This window comes from Euleptes europaea, chromosome 8 (genome assembly GCF_029931775.1).
Source record: "Euleptes europaea isolate rEulEur1 chromosome 8, rEulEur1.hap1, whole genome shotgun sequence".
NCBI classification, from domain to species: Eukaryota; Metazoa; Chordata; class Lepidosauria; order Squamata; family Sphaerodactylidae; genus Euleptes; species Euleptes europaea.
The window spans coordinates 74,426,319-74,448,383 of NC_079319.1; the positions used below are offsets into that span (position 1 = coordinate 74,426,319).

The 22,065-nt window shown below is 42.6% G+C and overlaps 1 protein-coding gene across 1 annotated transcript in view; it reads left to right on the forward strand.

Moving 5' to 3' along the window:
• The window catches only part of FARS2 (phenylalanyl-tRNA synthetase 2, mitochondrial), a 209,364-nt gene that overhangs the window by 110,162 nt on the left and 77,137 nt on the right, over nt 1-22,065 (forward strand). The window contains exon 5 of the mRNA XM_056854966.1: nt 12,543-12,703. Within this exon, the coding sequence (XP_056710944.1) occupies nt 12,543-12,703 (161 nt within the window). The remainder of the gene's footprint in view (nt 1-12,542; nt 12,704-22,065) is intronic.

A 22,065-nucleotide genomic window follows, 5' to 3' on the forward strand; every position in this document is an offset into this window, starting at 1 on the left:
CACAGCCCTCAATTTGCAAGATCTGAGCAAGGCTGTCAAAGATAGGACGTTTTGGAGGACTTTCATTCATAGGGTCACCATGAGTCAGAAGCGACTTGACGGCACTTAACACACACACACACACACACACACACACACACACAGGCGACTCAATGGATTATCATGATTGTTCTCCAGAACTGAACCAAATTATACCTGTGACCACCACATGCAAGGGACTTTCCCACTTCTTCCCTCCAACTGCAGCCCCCACCAAGTAACTCTCCATTATATTCTTTGGGATCAGTGAACCCTCCGAAACAGTCTGGTTTCTCTGAGCATGACTGATTTCTCCAAATATTAACTTGCTCCAGGGAGCTCAGGATGGTCCACATTGCTCTCATCACCTCCACATTACCCCCACCAGAACCTTGTGAAGTAGATTAGGCTGAGAACAAATGACTGGCACAAGGTGAGTTTTATGGCAGGAAGGGATTTGGACTTGAGTCTCCTAGTGCACCATAACATGCTACATACCGTTAGCTTCCCAATGGGATCTGACTGGCCATTCTTGGACACAGAGTACTGGACCGGACAGCTCTGCAGTCTGATCCAATAAGATACCACTTTTGTGCTTATGCTCAAGTTGTGTGTTATATTTGTATAGAGGGGCACATGTCCAAGGCAGAAGGCATAGTTTGCTTGGACAACATAGATATCTGAAAATATCTGGCCTGTAGTTATTGCAGTGCCAGAATCTGAAGTAGTGATTTCGGTACTATATTTCAACACAAGTAAATTTGGGAACAAATTCTATGTGGTGACATTGTGCAGCTGTGGCAGCCTTTTAATTTTATTTTCTTTGATTTGTCTGGCTGTCTTGCAGCTGAAGAACAATTTCTGATCCAAGGTGAAAGAGAAAATGATGGTTTGGGCACACCTTTAGGGCTAGCTGATATGTGAGCAGGCTCATTCTCCAGAGATGGGAGCCACAAATTTCATTTTGTGCCCTCATGTAACCTTCACCTCAGACGTTTTCGCAGCCAGTACTTAAATGAACATGAGAACAGAGGAGGCTGGGGCAGCAGTGCATTAGCACTCCACTGAATGGCATTAGGGACAGCCTAAGGTCGACTTCAAGCCTCAGGGTTAAGGAAAGGCAGCATGGAAACATCCAAAATAAAATAAACAAAATCCATTTGTACTTAAATCAGTTTGTACTTTATAATGTGAATATAAAGCATGCATTGTTAAAACAGCTAGTGATTTATCTTTAACTGCCTGTCCTGAATTTTCAACACTCCTAGCAGAAGTAGCAGAAGGGAGGCTCATGTGCCATCTTTTGCAGAGGTACTCCAGTCTACGCCCATTCATTTCAATGGGCTCAGACTGGAGTAACTCATCGCCTTTATTAGACATTTACCAGTGTTAAGCTGCAGTACTGCAGTCAAAAGCTCTGCTCACGACCTGAGTTCGATCCCGACGGAAGTCGGTTTCAGGTAGCCGGCTCAAGGTTGACTCAGCCTTCCATCCTTCTGAGGTCGGTGAAATGAGTACCCAGCTTGCTGGGGGTAAAGGGAAGATGACTGGGGAAGGCACTGGCAAACCACCCCGCAAACAAAGTCTGCCTTGGAAATGTCGGGATGTGACGTCACCCCATGGGTCAGGAATGACCCGGTGCTTGCACAGGGGACCTTTACCTTTTTACCACACCATAGTTATAAAACAGTATTACAAAAAACAAATAGTCTATATAGAAGCATTAAAATAACGTTGTTAGTAACCAACTTTGCTGGGGAGGGCAGGATATAAGACTAACAAATAAATAAAAATGTATCTAGGAGCGCATGCAATATATCCTTAATACAGCTAGCAGGTATCTAGCTACTTGTTGAGTAATAAAATAATTTCTGTCTGATAAAAGATACACCACCAACTGCTGGTCTGAGAAACTCTGAGCACTCGACCACAAAGGTCTGATATAAACATTCCGCGGCCTCAAGTAAAACTTACAGTGCAGTAACATATGAATTAAGTGTTCAGGTACCCCAACCATGCACGGACAATACCCGTCACTGAGAGGGATTCTCTCACATCTACCATATGAAACAGCTGATGGAAGAATACTAAACCTGGCAAGCATAAATGCTCTGCGGACATCAGGTGATTCCAAATGAAATAAGTAAGCAGCTACAGTTGCATAATCTGGAACACCATGAAACTTGGGAGAACAATGTCTGTTTGCTAAAGAAAATAAAGTTTGCATTTCTATATCTAGCAGGCGCTGATGCAGCAGTCTAAAGGCCTGCTCTTTTCCAAGCAGCAAACAAAAGTGGAAAGAAATACCAATAGATGTTATTTTCCTGTTAATTAACTTTGACCACTTACTTATATAGGAGTCTGAGAGCAAGACAGAGATATAACTGGGGCGATCAGTTAGAAAATGCTAATGCAACCAGAGCTTAATGGTCTGAATCCAGGTCTTGGTTTCCAAGAACTCTTGCCGGGTTTCAAGGCACAGAGCTGCATACCCAACACAATTGTGTGTGTGTGAAGTGCCGTCAAGTTGCAGCCGACTTATGGCGACCCCTTTTGGGGTTTTTATGACAAGAGACTATCAGAGGTGGTTTGCCAGTGCCTTCCTTTGTATTTCTTGGTGGTCTCCCATCCAAATACTAACCACTGCTGACCCTGCTTAGCTTCTGAGATCTGACGAGATCAGGCTAGCCTGGGCCATCCAGGTCAGGGCCCCAATACAATTAGGGACACTTAAAATGCGTCGCAGAAAAGAAGACTGGACCTTCTCAGTGTCGTGGTTAAAGGCACTTATCCAGGTAGGAATTCTATGTAGAAATTGGGCCATAGATTTAGCCTTGAACACACATAAGACAGCAGGAACAATTTGACCCCCATGAATGTAGAAAAAGTGAGTTACGGCCTCAATACTGCTTTTGGCTAGGAACAAAGTATAGTTTCTGTGGAATGTCCTGTTGTTTTATGTTGGAAGTTCAGTCCCAGATATCTAAATTGTTTTACTTGTCCAATTTCATGTCCATTAATTTTCCAACAGTGGCTCCTCCAGGTTTTGGAAAAAAACCATCTTAGATTTCCTAAAATGTATAGATAATAAATTAGAATTGCAGTAGCTCACAAACATAAGACAGCAAACAACTAAAGCCCTTCTGTTAGTAATAATACCACAGTATCACTGGCATAGAGAAATAAGGGGATGGAGGAAGGACCCAATTTGGGGAAACGGCCATCTACTGTTCTTAAAGTTAATGCAAGATCGTTTATGAAAAAGTTCAAATGATAGGGCCAATACACATCCTTGTTTCACACCTCAATTTGTAGCAATCTCTCTAGTTAGTTCACCGTGAGGGCCATATCGAACTTGGCAGTTGGTTGAGAATTGCAGTTTCTGGATAAGAAAGAACAGTCTCTTATCAGTTGAGGTCTTATTTAGTTTCTCTGGGAAATTTTCTGGGAATAGAATCAAAAGCACCCTTTAGGTCAAGGAAAGCTGGAAAAACGTTTCTTCCCACAGGAACCACCATATTTCTTGGCCAGATGGGCTAGGGTAATACAGTGATCTAGAGTAGACCGGTCAGCATAGAACCCAATCTGTTCCCTGCCCAGAATTTTATTGTCATTCATCCATAGAGAGAACTTATGTAGTAGATGTCTTGCATATAATTTGCCAGTAATGGACAGAAGGCTAATAGGACGGTAATTATCTTTCAAGTGTGGATCACCTTTTTTATGAATGGGGACTATTATGGCCCTAGTCCAAGGCTCAGGCATTCTCCCTGTTAGGTCAATAAAAGAGAAGTGTGTAGCTAAGGGGGAAGCCCACCATATCAAGTTTTCTTTGAACAATTCAGGAGGAAGTCCATCAGGTCCTCGGGCCTTCCCCACTTTAAGCTGATTGATCAAGGAGATGATTTCATTGCAGTCCACATGGGACCATTCAGGAAGGCCTGAAGGAATAGGGTCTGATAACTCAGAACAGTGATCCGTGGAAAGAACAAAAAACATATTAGTAAAATGGTCCTCTTAAGCTTGAGCCGGGATTAAACAATCAAGGGGAGCAGATCTGTTGGAAAGAGCACCCAAAACGAGGCCCCCAAATTGTTTGTTGTTATTATTTAGTGGTGCATTATATATTAATCTCCATCTTTCCTTTAATGCTGCATTTTTTTTTTTTAGCTCAGTAGTCTGGAGCTGCTTTTTGAGTATAAAATAGCTAGCAGGGAGAGTTTTTGCACCACTATTTTGGTATAGATGGTACAGTGACCGTAGCTGTACTTTCAACATCTGACATTCCCGATCAAACCAGGAAAAGGTTCACCGGCATTTGTTCTACTCTTATGAGCTGGAGGTTGCATCTGAGGAATGGAATTAATATTAGCAATGAGATTATCATAAATAGAAAGTGCTTGAGTCTCATTGGAAGCATTGGATAATTGCTGGTTAAATTCAATCAGAGCTTTGGAATTAAGAAGCCAAGAGATATCTTCAATCATTTCAAGTGGAGTAAATCTGCATGGGATTGCACTGATGCTCATTGTAGTGTTGCATGTGGAATCAGGTTTAAGGACTGGTATGTGCAGCCTAAGGATTGGTATAGATGGCCCCAATCCTCCTACCTAAAAGTTCTTGATGTTCTTATCTTCCCTGATATACATAACTCTTGAAAGAACTCATTTGTATTATTAACTCTAGTGTTGATGTCTGTTTGTGATCTGAATGAAGCAGATTCATCTCAGACTTGCCAGGTGCAGCTTTTGTTGTCTCTGAGGATGGAACTATGTGTTATGCATAACAGTTGTTGCCACAAATTCCATTCCTATATTGAGTTCTTCCCATAGCATGTCAAATCCTGTATCCTTTACTGTGACATCATTTTACTACAGGTTGCTCCAATCCTGTTCTAGATCATCTTCCCAAACTGTTTTTGCTACACTATCATAAATCACCGTGCCCTGACGTTTATTTAAAATTATCCTCCCCCAATATATAAACCCCAAAATCTAAATTGTCATTTATGAAGAATGCCTGTACTCATTCATGGTTAATCTGGCATCAGCAATCACTTGTGGTGTATGGTCAAGGAATGTATGTAGTTGACTTGTCAGTCTGAGGTTCTGCTATACATGTTTTAGTAGAAGCCTAATTTTGATTAGGGCTGTTGCTTTTTACAGCACAAACTATGAAGTTTGTTATGCAGGTGGCGAATATTGTCTGATGACCCATTTTAAAAAGGTCAAGAAGAAGGAAAGAGTGATAAATCGTTGGTAGTGCTCTGATTTGCATCTGGAACATGGCAAGCAGACTAAATATGTATTTAAAGAGGTCACCTTTTTATTCCTGGGTCTTCTGAAGAATGCCTTTGAATTTTTAGTGGTATTTGTCAGACTGTGTGTTGGTTCAGCTGCTGTTTGCTGTTACCTGGTTTCAGAGCTTAACAGCTGGTCTCTTCCTGACTTGTAATAACTAAAAAAGGCGAAACGGTTCAGGCGTACAGCCCAATGATGGAGTCATACTTAAAGTAGAGAGTGGGTCCATACCTTGTCAACCACTGTACGAACAACATGTGTGCATGATCTGTCCAATATTTGTGATCCTAATATCCCTCCTGAGAGGATACATTTATATATGGTTTATATGGTGGTTGCCCGGTTCCTCATGAAATCTTTGCAGGGTGGGAGGCAAACACAGTACCAAATTAATGTTTTTGTTAACACACTCTCATTGTTAATCATAAATGTAACTATGTTTAATTCTAAAATGGCTGGCTTATCATAGGTTACTGAACCTTCTTGGGAGACATGCCAGGTATGTGGGATTATATGACTTTATAAATTAATCTAAAGATAAGTTCCCTTGGTCCCCAAACCCCAGCCTAATTAAGATTGAAGAAAAAAGAAGAGCTGGTTTTTATACCCTGATTTTCTCTACCGAATGAAGTCTCAAACCATCTTACAATCACCTTCCCTTCCTTTCCCCGCAACAGACACCTTGTGAGGTAGGTGAAACTGAGAGAGCTCTAAGAGAACTGTGTCTAGCCCAAGGTCACCCAGCAGGCTTCATGTGGAGGAGTGGGGAATCAAACCCAGTTCTCCAGATTAGAGTCCTGCACTCTTAACCACTACACCACGCTTGGCTATGCGTTAGGGGGCACAGAATGTTAAGAACTGTTGAAAGTCATTTTAAAAGGAAGGAGTGGGAGGGAAAATTATCCTGCTGAAACCCATCAAGAGCCTATAGAATTTTGTAGGGGGCGATTTTACAGGTAGGGGTAAGGATTTTCATATTGCTTCCCCTATCTTGTGATTCCCTGCTTTTGGACATAACATTTTTGAATTTGCTAGTCTGAGATCTAGCTACTCTTTAAATAGTCACTTAAGAAGAGTTGAAGATAAAATAGTTAGTTTTTATGCCCCCCTTTTCTCTACCTTAAGGAGTCTCAAAGTGGCTTATAATCACAATGTCTTCCTTTGCCCCCAACAGGCACCTTGTGAGGTAAGTGGGGCTGAGAGAGTTCTGAGAGAACTGTGACTAGCCCAAGGTCACCCAGCAGCTTCATGTGGAGGAGTGGGGAATCAAACCCGGTTCTCCAGATTAGAGTCCGGAGCTCTCATCCACTACACCATGATGAGTACTGATGAATTTGCCTGCCACACTGGAAATAATCAAACACAGCTTTCTTTTGACAGATGGTGTTTGACAAACAGGGCTATGGCCTTTTAGCTTTTTTCTCTCACTGATACACCCGCATAAGTAATGGGAAAGAATTTACTATCACAGGTCAGTTGCCTCTGTGGGCTTTTACAAGCTTCTGTGATTTGTAACTCTCTCTGTACTCTGTTCAACATTTTTCCTCCTGTCCTTCTTCCCTTTCTGTCAGGGGGCTGGAATATTTGGCAACATCATTTTTAACTTGCTTCATTAAGCATTTTAGCACTTTCTAACTAGAAAAACGATATTGCTTCGTTCAGGGTCCTGACTTACTACTCCAAGCAAATTATTGCTGAGAGCCAGCGTGGGGTAGTGGTTAAGAGCGATGGTTTGGAGTGGTGGACTCTAATCTGGAGAACCGGGTTCGATTCCCCACTCTTCCACATGAACGGTGGACACTAATTTGGTGAACTGGATTTTTTTCTCCACTCTTCCACATGAAGCCAGCTGGGTGACCTTGGGCTAGTCACAGCTCTCTTAGAGAGCTCTCTCAGCCCCACCTGCCTCACAGGGTGTCGGTTGTGGGGAGGGGAAGGGAAGGTGATTGTAAGCCGGTTTGAGTCTCCCTTAAGTGGTAGAGAAAGTCGGAATTTAAAAACCAACTCTTTCTCTTCTTCTTCTTCTTATTGTTGTTGTTGTTGTTGCCACGTAGTTGACCACCATAAAGACAAATAAGTGGGTTCTAGACTAAATCAAACCTGAACTTAATACACACACAGTTGTAAGGGTGCTTTCAGAAGGCTGTCTGCTGCTATTCTAAATGTATAATTAGGAAGGATAAAAGAGGAACAGAAAAAGTCACAAAGAAGCAGCAATGGTAGCACCTAACCTCCACATATACACACAATAACCACATATGTGGTATTTCCAGTGTTGTCACAGTATTGCATCTATCATTACTGTGGGATGCAGAGTCTAGAAGTGACTTCAATCTTCAGCAAATTTACAAGGAGGTAGGTCCTACTGAACTCAGTAAGGCTTACAACCTATTAGACACATTTACTATCAGGTTTCCAGAATCCGTTATCAGCTTTGGGATGACTTCACGTTTCCATACATGTGTCTGCCGCAGAAGACATGTCTGTTCCATTTTTCACATATTACAAATTTAAATGTGTTTGTTTTCCATGAGATTAAATTCTGTATTTGTTATCCATTAGATTAAAATCTGTTCTGAAGAAACTAATGTGTGCAGTAGCTGGAGAGCCAGCATGGTGTAGTGGTTAAGAGCGGTGGTTTGGAGTGGTGGACTCTAATCTGGAGAACCGGGTTCAACTCCCCACTCCTCCACATGAACAGTGGACGCTAATCTGGTGAACTGGGTTGGTTTCTCCACTCCTGCACATGAAGCCGGCTGGGTGACCTCGGGCTAGTCACACTCTCTCAGCCCCACCTACCTCACAGGGTGTCTGTTGTGGGAAGGGAAGGGAAGGTGACTGCAAACTGGTTTGATTCTGCCTTAAGTGGTAGAGAAAGTCGGCATATAAAAACCAACTCTTCTTCTTCTTCTTAATTGTTGCAGTGGCTGAATACAGACAGTTGTATGTATATGGAGCCACTTTGTAGCTTTTTCGGTGAGGAGAATCACTGGGTTTCTGTTCAGGTGTAGAAGTGTGTGCTAAGATTCTCTTCAGCATTTGGCAGGACAATACACAGAGCCCAAAATGCCTCAGGGGAGCTCTGTCTCCCAAAGGTATCTTGGTCATCTGTATCATTCTGCTATGTGTTCTGTGCATCTGCTGCGGATGTGATACTTCGTAGTAAAATGGTTTCTGGTCTTCAGTGGCTTATCAGGTGATTAAATGTTCACCGTGATAAGTGATGACTTGTAACATAACTATCTCTGTTGGCCCAGTTGTATCCTGGTAGTAGACATCTAGTAGAAATGACAACCAGATGTTTCCAGGAGTCATATATAAGAGAGAGGATGTTTGTAGTGGGATCCACTCCATGATGTCTTTAAAATGCACTGGTTTTTATTTTATTTTTAAAGAAAGATCTTTGGAATTTTCTACAATATCAAAACAGCATTCCAGTAGTTTTGAGTGTTGATATTTTACATTTCACAAATGTAATTGATGCTTAAAGTGGGCTGGGAGTGATGAGCAGTGATTGAATGTCAGCTCAGACTGTTGTGGTTTTTCTTTTGAGATTTGCTGACAAGCCTCAGACTAGACAAGAAAGGAGTTGGCAATTAACAGCCACCTGCCAATTTTTTTGTGTTTTGTGTTTTTGTCTTTCAATTATATTTCAGATAATGATAGGCGATATGCAGCTGGACAATAAGTGTGAGTCTTAAAATGCGCATTGGCCCCTTTAGCATTTCAAATAATTTCTAGCAGGAAGTAAGATTATGTTAATTATCATTATACTGTAATTATAGAATTATAGGGATCTGACATTTCTATTTATCAATCATTTCTTTAAATAACAGTGGTGCTTCTTACTTTGAGGTTAAACTGTGTGCACAATAACATCTATGGTAAAGATAATTATTTCCAAATTTGCTTACCTGCTTGAGTTATCTGCTGCAATATTTTTGCTAGCCATATTGCACATTATGTTTCCCCTCCTTTTTGGCTTGCTGTGGTCTGGACTATGGGATTTGATGTGTGAGTTTCATACATGAGTGGCTCTATCTTGTAGTTGAAATAGATTATATTTGGATATTTTAACCCTTTTTTACCAAGCCACTTGATTTCTTGCAGTTCTTGAACCCTTCATACCAAGACGTCTTCATTCTTGTGAAGGAAACAAATGTTCATGAGAACAATCAATTTTGCAGCCTTAAGACTACAAAATCTGTAGTTCCAATGTTGTCACAGCATTGCATCTATCATTACTGGGGGATGCAGAGTCTAGAAGTGACTGCAATCTTCAGCAAATTTACAAGGAGGTAGGTCCTACTGAACTCAGTAAGGCTTACAACCTATTAGACACATTTACTGTCAGGTTTCCAGAATCTGTTACCAGCTTTGGGATCACTTCCCAAAATCTGTAGTCTACAACTAGACAATTTGCAACTACAAATGAGCCATACTTGAGTAGAAATAAATCCTTTAATAAAGCTATTTATAGTATTGAAAGAATGGCAGAAGAATGTTAAAAAGAATGGCCAGTGTAAATGGCCAACATTCTGACAGAAACATGCTGTATAGAGCTGGGAAAATGGGAATTCTTTCATTCCACCTGGCTGCAGCAAGGGTTAGTCAAGACAAACTGTGCTGTTCCAGTTTGTCAGGATTTGTTTTTGTAACTGCACAGGAAGAATGCTGGGCAGCCTTAATTTGTGCTTGCCAGTCAGCTGTAATCCTCAATCTTCAAACTCTTTGGAAAATGTTTATTCAATGGGAGATTGCTTTGCAACTTCACATTGATTGGGAAATGCTATCAGTTTCCTGGCTGCCTGCCTGCCTGGCTTTCAACCTTTGTCTTGCTCTGTGACTATGCCTGTTGCTCTGATGGGTCATTTTCATGGGGAAAATAGATAGGAATACTTACACCATCTTGATCCCATTAGCTCTTTCTGCAGCTATTGATCATCAAGTGGTAATGTGCTGACTGGAGAACCTGGTAATCATTTATGGAACACTTGTTTGCACAGTCCACCTTGTTTTCACCAGGAAAATGCAAAAAATGTGATGATGCCTCCATAAATTCTCTCTCTTCTGGTAAAGGCACAAAACCTAATCCAACCTAGCTCTCCTAAGGTAGAGCATGGGAGTGGGAAGAACCTTCCATTTTAATTTGTTAAGAACAGTAGATTACATTTAGTGCCCTAAATGACCTTTATTCAACACTGACTTTCGTTTGAAACAGGGTTTGTTTCTGCAGATCTTGTGTGAAGAAATCCTTCAATTTCTGCTGGGTGATTCTTACTGGATATAAACTGTAGAGTAGACTTGGGTGTTAGGCATGTTTGACAGAGCTGTGAACACAGGCAAAGGTTTACTGTGAAGTTTCTCCATGGCTTTTTAGCATCAGTGATGGAATTGAGAAGAAGCACTTTGGCTCTTGATGTCATCATATTATATTCCTGTCTCATCCTGTTCATTCCAGATACTTGAGAGCTATTTCCTGAGGGCTTGATTTTGCAGAGCTCTGCATGTGTTAAGTTCTTTAAACCATCCCAAAGGATTTGTGAAAGAGCTCCCAACAGGGCCTGGCACAAAGGACGTCTTATGTCCTGCATCTTATCTGATGCTGGCTCAAATCCAGCCTGAGATGTCAGGGTTATTGCTAGTCTAGTATGGCTGCTGCACCATTTTACAGCCTTGGCACATTATGACTGAGGAAAAGGTGCCATTGAAAAATCTACGGAATTGACTGTTTGGGGCAAATACCTTCTTTGCTAAAATGTTTGGAAGCATCTTGATATAGCATGAGGTATCTGTTGTGAATGGAATTATGTTGGTTGATCTGTGTGGTGAAATTGGGGGTAGTTGATTTCATGTGGAGGAGTGGGGAAACAAATCCAGTTCACCAGATTAGCCTCTGCCACTCATGTGGAGGAGTGGGAAATCAAACCCGGTTCTTCAGATCACAGTCTACCGCTCCAAACCACCGCTCTTAACCACTACACCATGTTGACTCTCTTAGTTCTTCCCAGCCTAACCTATATTTCAGGGTTTTTATAGGGATAATCTGGAGGAGAGGAGAACCATGCACAGTTCCCATGAGCTCTGTAGAGGAAGTGTGGGGTAAAAGACAAATATGTTTGAAGTAGCAGTAGCACTGCTCCGATATGTATGGCCCAGATTAGCCTGATCTCATCTGATCTTGGAAGCGAAGCAGGGTTGGCCCTGGTTAGTATTTGGATGGGAGACCACCAAGGAAGGCCAAGGTTGCTATGCAGAGGCAGGCAACAGTAAACCACCTCTGAACATCTCTAGCCATGAAAACCCTACAGGGTTGTAATAAATTGGATGAAACTTGATGGTACTTTCCACCAGCAGCACTAGTATGATGAACTCAAACACACTTTTCTTAAATAGTACAGCAGGGAGAAGACCAGTCTTGGGAAGTTAGCTTTTTTTAATGCTAAGGTATTTTGATGTGGGGTTGCTTTTTAAGAAGGAAACTGCCATGTGCATTCTGAAATGATCAATGTGCACATAGTTAAATTGGATCACAGTTTAAACAGGATTAATCTCCGCTTCTCGACTTTAGAAGTTCTAGAGAAAACGTACTTGAATATGTGTATAAACGGAATATTCTAAAGAAAGGCCTTTATCCTAATGCTGAACATGCTAATCTTAAACAAACAAGAATGCATTTTCATTGGGCAGCATTCAACTGTGTGATTCCCCCACCCCACCCCTCTGCAGCCTGATGTGGTATAATCCAGTAAGGACCAAACCAAATGTGTGTTTTTCTTCCAGTTTGAACAAGCCCTGAAGCAACAGTTTTATGAGAGTTGGGTGGGACGGTGGGGGTGTCCTACTGCCTGCTACTCTTTGGGTGCTTTCACACATGCCAAATAAAGCACTTTCAATTCACTTTCAGTACACTTTGCAGCTGGATTTTACTGTGTGAAATGGCAAAATCCACTTGCCAGATCATTAAAGTGCATTGAAAGTGCATTATTTGGCATGTGTGAAAGAGCCCTTTGTATACTTTGAAAACAGTTTGGTTACCTACTGAAATCTGCTCAGTAGATTGTTGAAGAAGATCGCTTGTAAGCTTCAGAGCCATCGTTTGGCTAACAGACTTTTTGTTTGAACTTCCTTTCGCTCCTTCGTTTTATGTGCCTTTTAGCGCTAATCTTCTTTGTGTGTTCTACTGCTAAGCTCTTGGGTGTTTTTCCCTTGGTGTCACTGCAGCCGGGGCTGAGAACAAAGTCGGCTGGGCCTTCGGCTTGGGGATGGAGAGGCTGGCCATGTCACTGTACGGGATCCCCGACATCCGCCTTTTCTGGAGTGAAGATGACCGTTTCCTGAAACAGTTCCGTGTGCCTCGTCTTGATCAAAAAATAACATTTCAGGTAAAAGTCAAGAGAGGGATTTGTATTCTGAAAGAGGGCGTATATAACCCGAAGATAATCTCTTGTAAAGTGACTCCCTTTTGCCTGCAGCAGCATGAATGGGCACCCAGTGTAAAGCATTCATGCACATTGAGAGCCAGCATGGCGTAGTGGTTAAGAGCAGTGGTTTGGAGTGGTGGACTCTGATCTGGAGAACCGGGTTTGATTCCCCACTCCTCCACATGAGCGGCGGAGGCTAATCTGGTGAACTGGATCTATTTCCCCACTCCTCCACATGAAGCCTGCTGGGTGACCTTGGGCCAGTCACAGATCTCTTAGAGCTCTCTCAGCCCCACCTCCCTCACAGAGTGTCTGTTGTGGGGAGGGGGAGGTAAGGTGATTGTAAGCTGGTTTGATTCTTCCTTAAGTGGTAGAGAAAGTCGGCATATAAAAACCAATTCTTCTTCATTACTGGGGCTTGTGAGGTTGAGTTTTCAGGGTCACAACCCAAGTCATTAGGTATCCCGTTCCTGCAGTAGTGTTGCAGAATCACTCAGTCTACTATTTGAAATTTAATGCTGTGTTTCCTGAGAGTAAGGTGTGTGAGAATCATAACATTTAACATCTGGCTTATGGGTTGCCTGGACTTCCTTCTTGTAAGAGACCAGCAGTGCACCTTGTTTCTTCCCCTACGCAGATGTTAACACATATTTATTTATTTTATTTATTTAATAGCACTTTTTTAAAAATTTACAAAATGTATTTTTTGTTCTCAAGTCATTGCCTGCCTCCGTGACACGACCCTGGTATTCCTTTGAGGTCTCCCATCCAAATACTAGCCAGGGTCAGGGCTGAGTGTATGTCTAGCCCAAGGTCACCCAGCAAGCTTCCATGTCACGAGTGGCGATTCGAACCTGGGTTTCTCAGGTCTTAGTCAAACACCTTAACCACTACATTGCCCTGGCTCTCAACTTAATTAGTGGTAGCACAAAAAAGGCAAAGGTTCTCTGCACTGATTTCATTACAATCAAGAAGTTACAGACTTTAAGATTTTCATAGACATATGGAAAAAAACTTTCAGCTCCAGTAAGAAATTGTCAGTCTGGCTCAGCTTAAATGGCTTTGAGAAGAATTTGCAAGAGGGAGGCCTGGGAGATCAGCCGGAAGAGTAAACAAATCAGTACAAATAAAGTCTTGATTCTGTACGGTCTTATGTAACTATCCTTCAGCAGCCGGCCTCTGAGCAAAGTCCTGGGAGTTCTACAGCATGGCACAAATTGTTTGTTAATCTGAACATTGGGAGTTAATTGGCTGGCATGGTTGGAGTTAGCACAGAGCAAAGTCAGACAGCTGCCCATAGCTCATGGATGTTTGTTTGACGGATCCCCTGATCCAAACCCCAGTGCAATCTCTAAACCACCATCCCTGCGGAGCTCTTGACACTTGGAAGAACAGTAATGATGCTGGATTAAGAACTGCAGAAGAGAATGAGTGGTAGCTTCTGGGTGGGGAAGGTGTATTGCTCTGGTCATCACAGGGTCACAGATGCAGTTGGAACCAGTTTTGAGATGAATTCTTAGCATGTTACCATTATGGAGGTAGGGGTGCCAGCCTCCAGGTGGGACCTTGGGACACCCCAGTATTACAGCTCATCTCAGACTGCAGGGATCAGTCCCCCTGGAGAAAATGGATGCTTAGGAGGGTGGGCTGTAGGGCATTGTACCCCACTGAGGTCCCTTTCCTCCCCAGGCTCCATCCCCAAATCTCCAGGAATTTACCAGCCTGGATCTGGCCACCCTACCCCCTCATCCCTCACTGATGGCCGGGGGGACCTGGCAACCCTAAATAGAAAGCTTACCAACGTTGGGAAAAGAAGGGAAGGAAAAATGCTACAGATGTTCTTAGGGAATCTTGGGCAAAGCAAGTATACGCCAAATTGCCTTCCACTGGAATGAATTGTTTTGTTATCTCTATCATTTGCTTCCAAAGAAACAACTCTGTACAAACCATTTCAGCCCACTCAGCCTGTACTGTACTAAGGGTGGACTTCATGATCCTCCCTTAGTTGTCTTCTCTGTAAATTTACATTGATCATCTTGGTTTATGATTAGTGTTATTTCATAATAAAAAAGTAAATAGTGTCAGTGGACGCTGCATTCTCCGATATTTTCCCATCAAGATAAGCTAACGATGCTTAAATAGTTATTCATTTATTATGTTTACTTTTTAATAGTGCATCTATTAAAGGCAAATATGCAGCCATTAGTATGTAAATTGAACTTGGATGCCTGAAATAATGAGGTGCAGCCTACAATGTGATTTATTAGCTAATTAGCTTTTGTTGTAATTGAGGATCTGTGCAAAGTGTGTGTATCTGGGTTTGCATATACTTGGGAGAATATCTGTTGGTGTACCAAAGCAGCCCTAGACTCTGGTAATATAGAGCTATTTAGAACCCAGAGGTTCTCCTGAAATGCAAGATGTATGTATGGAATTGTGAGATCTCTTGCAATAAAATAGTCTCACCCTTGAACCTGCTTTCATCTTGATTCTGACCAGCCATGTATTTGTAGCAGTATCCATCTGACTTCTCTAGTGGATTTTGGTGTATGGCAGTGGTGGCCAGGGGTGCTTTTCACCAGCTTTGGCTGGTGAGCCAGCTGCCACTGTTGCTGGGCAGGAAAGATCTTGCCACTGTGGTGGATGCCCTGGTAACATCTAGATTAGATTACTGCAATGCACTCTATGTGGGGCTTAGAAACCTTTCCAGAAGCTTCACTTGGTACAGAATGTTGACTGGAGTGGGTCATAGGGGCCATATCACTCTAGTACAGGGGTCTGCAAACTGCGGCTCCCGAGCCACGTGCGGCTCTTTGGCCCGTTGAGTGCGGCTCTCCAAACTTGGTTCGGAGCCCCTGCTCTTGTGCACGCTCGCGCCGGCAGCCGGGCTGCAGAGCCGGCGCGCCTGAGAGAGAGAGAGAGCGGGCGAGCGGGCGCGCTGTCTCTCCACCCCCTCGCCGTGGAGAATGGCCGGGTCCCCCTTTCCCTTGCCCTCAGTGGTTGGGAGGCTAAAGCCTCCCCTCCCTTCTAGCCGCGCGATTGCTGGGCGGGCGGCTTAGCGGTTCCTGGCCCCCCTGCCAATCAGCTGTTGGGTGGGGCGGGCTTCTTTTGGTAGACCTGGCCTCCGGCTGAGTCCCATTGGGAGGCCATGTCTACCCCCTGGCTTTCTTGGCGGTAGACCTGGACTCCGAGGAGGGGGAAAAGTCCCCCTTCAGAGGCCAGGTCTACCAATTGGCTTCTATGAGCCTCCGGAGGCCAGGTCTACTGCCAAGAAAGCCAATGGGTAGACCTGGCCTCCCAATGGGACTCAGCCGGAGGCCAGGTCTACCAATAGGCTTTTATGGCGGTAGACCAGGCCTCCAGACGGGGAGGGGGAAATGGCAGGGACTTACAATTTAATTTTTATCAATAAATAAGATCACTATTAAGTATGATATCAAGTTTTATTCAGTGTACCTATAGTTTAATTAAGACTTAAAACTTTAATTAAAGTTTATTAAGTTAATAAACAGTGTACCTACCTATATAGTTTAAGTTTAAGAAATTTGGCTCTCAAAAGAAATCTCAATCGTTTTACTGTTGATATTTGGCTCTTTTGACTAATGAGTTTGCCGACCCCTGCTCTAGTACATTAGATCCTAATTTGCTTCTGGGCCCGAGTCAAAAATGGCCCTGTAAAATGATCTTGGTGTACAATTGGCTTGTATTGGAGAAATAAGTTGTAACCACTTTTTGGTTCTCTTTTAATGGCACAATTGGTATTCTTTGGACAATCCCTAAAAGTAACCCCCTGTGTGCCAGTATAACAAGTAGAAATGTTACATGATTAGGGTTGCCAGGAACCCCCTGGCAACTAGAGGAGGGGGGGGACTTTCCAGGAGCAAAGACATGCCTAGGCCTTGCTGGTGACATGGTGATGTCATTTCCAATGTGCACCAAAAGTGGCATAATCATGTTGTTGGCAGTGCGAGGATGCTGTGGTATTTGGGCAAAAACTCTATGGTAGAAGTCATTCTTACCATAGAGTTTTTGTTCACATACTAGAGCATCCTCATGTCATCAGCGACATGATGATGGCTATTCCAGTGCATTCCAGAAGTGACATCGCCACATTGCTAGCAACACAGGCCTAGGCCTCCTTTTACTGCTGGTAAGTCCTCCACTGGCCAGTTGATTGCTGCTGGAGGAGGGACCTCGGAGTGGGGGTCTCCGCCCCTGGCAGGGGCCTGGCAACCCTATTACATGTCATTTCTCTGCAAATTTCCCCCCTAGATTCCTGTCTAGACCCGCTCAATTTCACACAAATTATATGGATAACAAATTCTTGATGTATCATTTGTATGAAGTACGTGCCCAGAGGACTTCTTTCAAAGTCATCCAGTGAATGGCAAATATCAAAACCAGCCCTTTACCTGTTTTTACTAGCTAGCACTCTTTGCAAATGTTACAGCAGCATTTGTAAGTTTATTTTGAAGCAGCAAATCATTATCAACACAAAATGGTAATTTTAGAAGCTTTTCAAATGCATTTTAAAAGCAATTTGGCAGCAATTAAAAATGGCTGTTTAACAAGCCTTAAAAGAGGAACAAGACAGCATTGAAGCTGAAAGGTCAAATGAACAATCAAACGCATTGTACAGTCCAGCCATGCATCCAGCTCAGGACTCAGAGCCTGATTCTTTGCAGAGTCAGACATCGATTCCAGGAAAATAGTATCAAGTACAACGTTTTCTGTACTGATTTTAATTAGCCACTGTGTTTCTATATTGCTGTACTATTTCCCTGGCCATGTGTGTGTGTGATTCTATAGCAATGGTTTTCTAGTGAGTATATTATTCAAGATTAGCGGTTCTGTTGACTGCCCTTCGGTCATGCAAGGGAGATAATTGAAAGAATGTGGAATACAAGGCTATAAGAAGGATTAGGCCGGCTACTTCCACGTGCCTCTGCTGTATTCAGATGTGTGATCTGCTCAGCACAGCCTGCAGTACCTGTATGTGGCGTCATCTGGGAGGGATGAGGCATGGGAGTAGAGGGGAAGCGAGAGAGCCTGAAGTCTGGAAGACAAGTCAGTCTTGAAGTCATAGTGTGCTAAATAAAACCACCCTGAGGTAGTTGGATGTTCATAGAAAGCCCCAGATTTGTGGGGCAGTGTTGCACTTCCTCCCATAAGAAAACTCAGAGGGCTGATTGCAACAAAGGTTAGTTCTATCCTTGAATAAAAGAACACACCAACAATGAGCAACATTTCCCTAAAGAGTCTAGGCAGTCACCTGTGACGAACTGAAAGAAACCTGAAAAACTGAAATTGCATAATGCTCGCTTGAGTCCACAGCAGGGTTGCCAGGTCCCTCTTCACCACCGGCGGGAGGTTTTTGGGGCAGAGCCTGAGGAGGGTGGGGTTTGGGGAGGGGAGAGACTTCAATGCCATTAGAATCCAATTGCCAAAGCTGCCATTTTCTCCATGCGAACTGATCTCTATCGGCTGGAGATCAGTTGTAATAGCAGATCTCCAGCTAGTACCTGGACGTTGGCAACTCTAGTCTGCAGTCCTCCAAGAGGATGAAAAGGTTTGTATTTAGGGGTGTGCAATTGGATATTGCTGACCTGATAAATGTTTGATATTTCTTGTATCGGATCAGATTGGTGGTTCTCCTGATAAATATTGGAAATATCTGGAATCGGGTTGGTTAGCCTTTCTCTGTTCACAGCTGGTCCGTAGTGCAACAGGCTTTTTAACTTTAAAGGGCCAGTATTTTCAATGGGATGACCTGTGCTCTGAACTCTAGAGCCCGGTGTATCCCCATGGAAAACAATGACCTTTTGAAAGGTAAAGGGCTGATGCGCTGAAGACCCAGCTGGTGGTACCCATCCTTTCTTTTTCTCCCTCGCAGTTCTTGTTGCTTCTGGGCAGGATGGCGCTTACACAATTATCTTTTTCTTGGGAATATTAGGAAGGACAATATCAGAAGTGTTCTGATATTTCTGGAACAATAACAATACTCCCAGTCTTCAATGAAAAGAATAAAAATGCCTCTCCTGGCTTTCCAAAACAGAATTAAAGCAATAGTTCTACAAGCACACACCCCTATTTTGAATTACCAAAATAGTAAAAAACCGCAAAACCAAGCAAAAGATAATTAGTGCCACTGGAGCTGCAAGGTATAAAAGACACATTTGGAAGATACTGAAGCTAAATGACTTCTTCTAGGTTTGCCAACCCCCAGGTAGTAGCTGGAGATCTCCTGCTATTACAACTGATCTCCAGCCAATAGAGATCAGTTCCCCTGGAGAAAATGACTGCTTTGGCAACTGGACTCTATGGCATTGAAGTCCTTCCCCTCCCCAAACCCCGCCCTCCTCAGGCTCCGCCCCAAAAGCCTCCCGCCGGTTGCGAAGAGGGACCTGGCAACCCTAACTTCTTCACATTTGTCTTCACAAAGGAAGAAATCAAAAACAGGTCTCCATCTGCAACCATCTTGTTGGGTGCCAAATGGAAAGTGTTCTCTAGAAACAAATTGATAGATTAATCAGTATTACATTTTTGGTCATCCAAGCAAGTAACTTAAAATCCTGTGGTCCCTCTTTTGCATTGAATTGTGGCCTCCCTTTTGTCCTAGAAGCTCTTTGCAGGATTATGTCCATTGGAGTAGCTGCTGTTAAATTTCCCGGGTTTTAGTGGTTTTTCATTTTTCGCTGTCTGGTCCGTTATTCTAGTTAAAAGAGTGAAGCCCCCCGTCATAGATTATTTCTTAGAGGGTTGACAATTGAATTGCAGAAGCAAAAATGTTAAGTGCAGCTCCTTTTTTAGATATACTGTGTAGTGTCATCCTGGTAAGGCTCTTACTTAAAGATGCCTTTCTGAAAATAAATCCAATTTATGTGACCCCAATAGCAAAAACTTCATTTCACAGTTAACTTGTTTTCTCAACTGCATTTTAGAAGACCACTGAGGTCTCAGGTATAAACCTATGATACAATATAAGAAAAGTCCATTGTAATATTTGCAGAATTTTGATAGTAACTGCATAAGCTTGCCTACTGTTCCTGTGTTTTAGTCAAAATATGGTTTTAACCTTTACCTGAATACAATCAGCCAATGGAAAATAAACTGAAACCTCTCTTGTGATGAGCACCTTTCCTTCTTTGAAGCCTATTTCTGTACTTCCTGTAGAAATCATTAATTTCTTCCATTCTATTTCTGTAATTATTGGACCGTTTATTAATTATGCTGAATTTGCACCACTTATTTATTTTATTCTATTTTATGTGCCTCATTTATACCCCAGTGGGGACCCAAAGCGGCCTGCATCATTCTCCTCTCCTCCATTTTATCCTCATGATGACCCTGTTAGGCTCGGAGTGTGTGGCTGGCCGAAGGTCACCCAGCAAGCTTCTGTGGCAGAGTGGGGATTCGAACATGGGTCTTTCAAAGCCTAGCCCAACACTCTATCTTCTATACAACACTGGCACTTTCACCCATTTTCTATAGAAAATGCTGTTTAAAAAAAACAAAAAACCCTGAAACTAAGTCCAACTACCTCATAATTCTAGAATTCATGTCATAATCCTATCTCAAAAATCCCCCCCTTTAAAAATATTTATTTTAATTTTTGATAACATTTTTCAGTATAGGTTGACAAAAAATTATTACATCCACAATATAGCATGAGATCAAGAATTTCAGCGGGTTAGCCAAGTATAGCAAAATCTGGGGGGACTGCATCTAATTTATTAGTATGGGTGTTCTCATTTTAAGGTAATAACATCCCACCATGCCTGTAATTCTGGGAAGAGAGAATGCAGATGACCAAGAAATGCACAAAGTTTATTATGAGAACAGCAAAACGGAGCTGTTGTATACACAAGAGTTCCAATCTGATACCCATAGAGAGAAGATATTAGGGCTGTGCCATTGTCCTTTGATTCTGATATTTCTTAGGAAGTAGCACAGTCAGTGCAGATGAACAGACTTCTAAAAATTGCTTACCTTGCCAAGCATTCACAGTGCTGTCCTGCCATTTGCTGTCTTTGTGCAAACTTTGCCAACCATGCTGCTGTTGTTTCTTTGCACTGTGTGTTTGCATTTGTGTGTGTGTGCTATGAAGTCACAGCTGACTTATGGCGACCCCCCCCCCCAGGGTTTTCAGAGGTGGTTTGCCATTGCCTGCCTCCACGTGGGCTGAGAAAGTTCGGAGAGAACTGTGACTGGCCCAAGGTCACCTAGCAGGCTTCATGCGGAGGAGTGGGGAATCGAAACCGGTTCTCCAGATTAGAGTCCGCCACTCTTAACTACTACGCCACGCTTCTCTGCACTACTTCCCTCATTTTTCTCCTTCATCCTTGCAGTCCAATAGACCTTCTTTTGCCAAATTCTATGGGATTTTGTTTAATGAGTGTCTGTGATGTTATCACCTGAGATGTGGTGTCATTAACATCAGTTGACAGAATTGTGCACATTTTTGCAGATGAGAGCAAGGACTTGTTAGAGGAGAATAAATGATAAGCATCAAAGCAGTGTGAACAAGTGCTGAGAAATTCTCAAGAGGAGAGGTACTATTCAGTACTCATTAAAAAAAAAACCTCTGGACGGGCTGTGGCTCAGCGTGGAATACATGAAAGAGCTGCACTTATATTTCAATGAACTATGTCAATGGACCTCCAAAACATCTGGCTATAAAAAATATTGTTGAAGGCTTTCACGGTCAGAGTTCATTGGTTCTTGTAGGTTATCCAGGCTGTGTAACCGTGGTCTTGGTATTTTCTTTCCTGACATTTCGCCAGCAGCTGTGCCAGGCATCTTCAGAGGAGTAACACTGAAGGACAGTGTCTCTCAGTGTCAAGTGTGTAGGAAGAGTAATATATAGTCAGAAAGGGGTTGGGTTGAGCTGAATCATTGTCCTGCAAAAAGTATCAAAGGTAGTGTGCTAATCATTGTCCTGTAAGTATCAAGATAATGTTCTAATGAGGGTGTGGTATGTTAAAATGGAACCATTGTATCCTGAAGTGATCTGTTAATGTGTGAAATCCAAAGCTAATCTGCATGGCTATTGTTGACTGTAATCTTTGTTAGTCTGGAGGTTTTCAGGACAGGAAGCCAAGCCTTATTTATTCTTAAACTCTCTTCTTTTCTGTTAAAGTTGTGCTGATGTTTATGAATTTCAATGGCTTCTCTGTGCAATCTGACAAAATAGTTGGTAGAATTGTCCAGTCTTTCAGTGTCTTGGAATAATAAACATCAGCACAACTTTAACAGAAAAGAAGAGAGTTTAAGAATGAATAAGGCTTGGCTTCCTGTCCTGAAAACCTCCAGACTAACAAAGA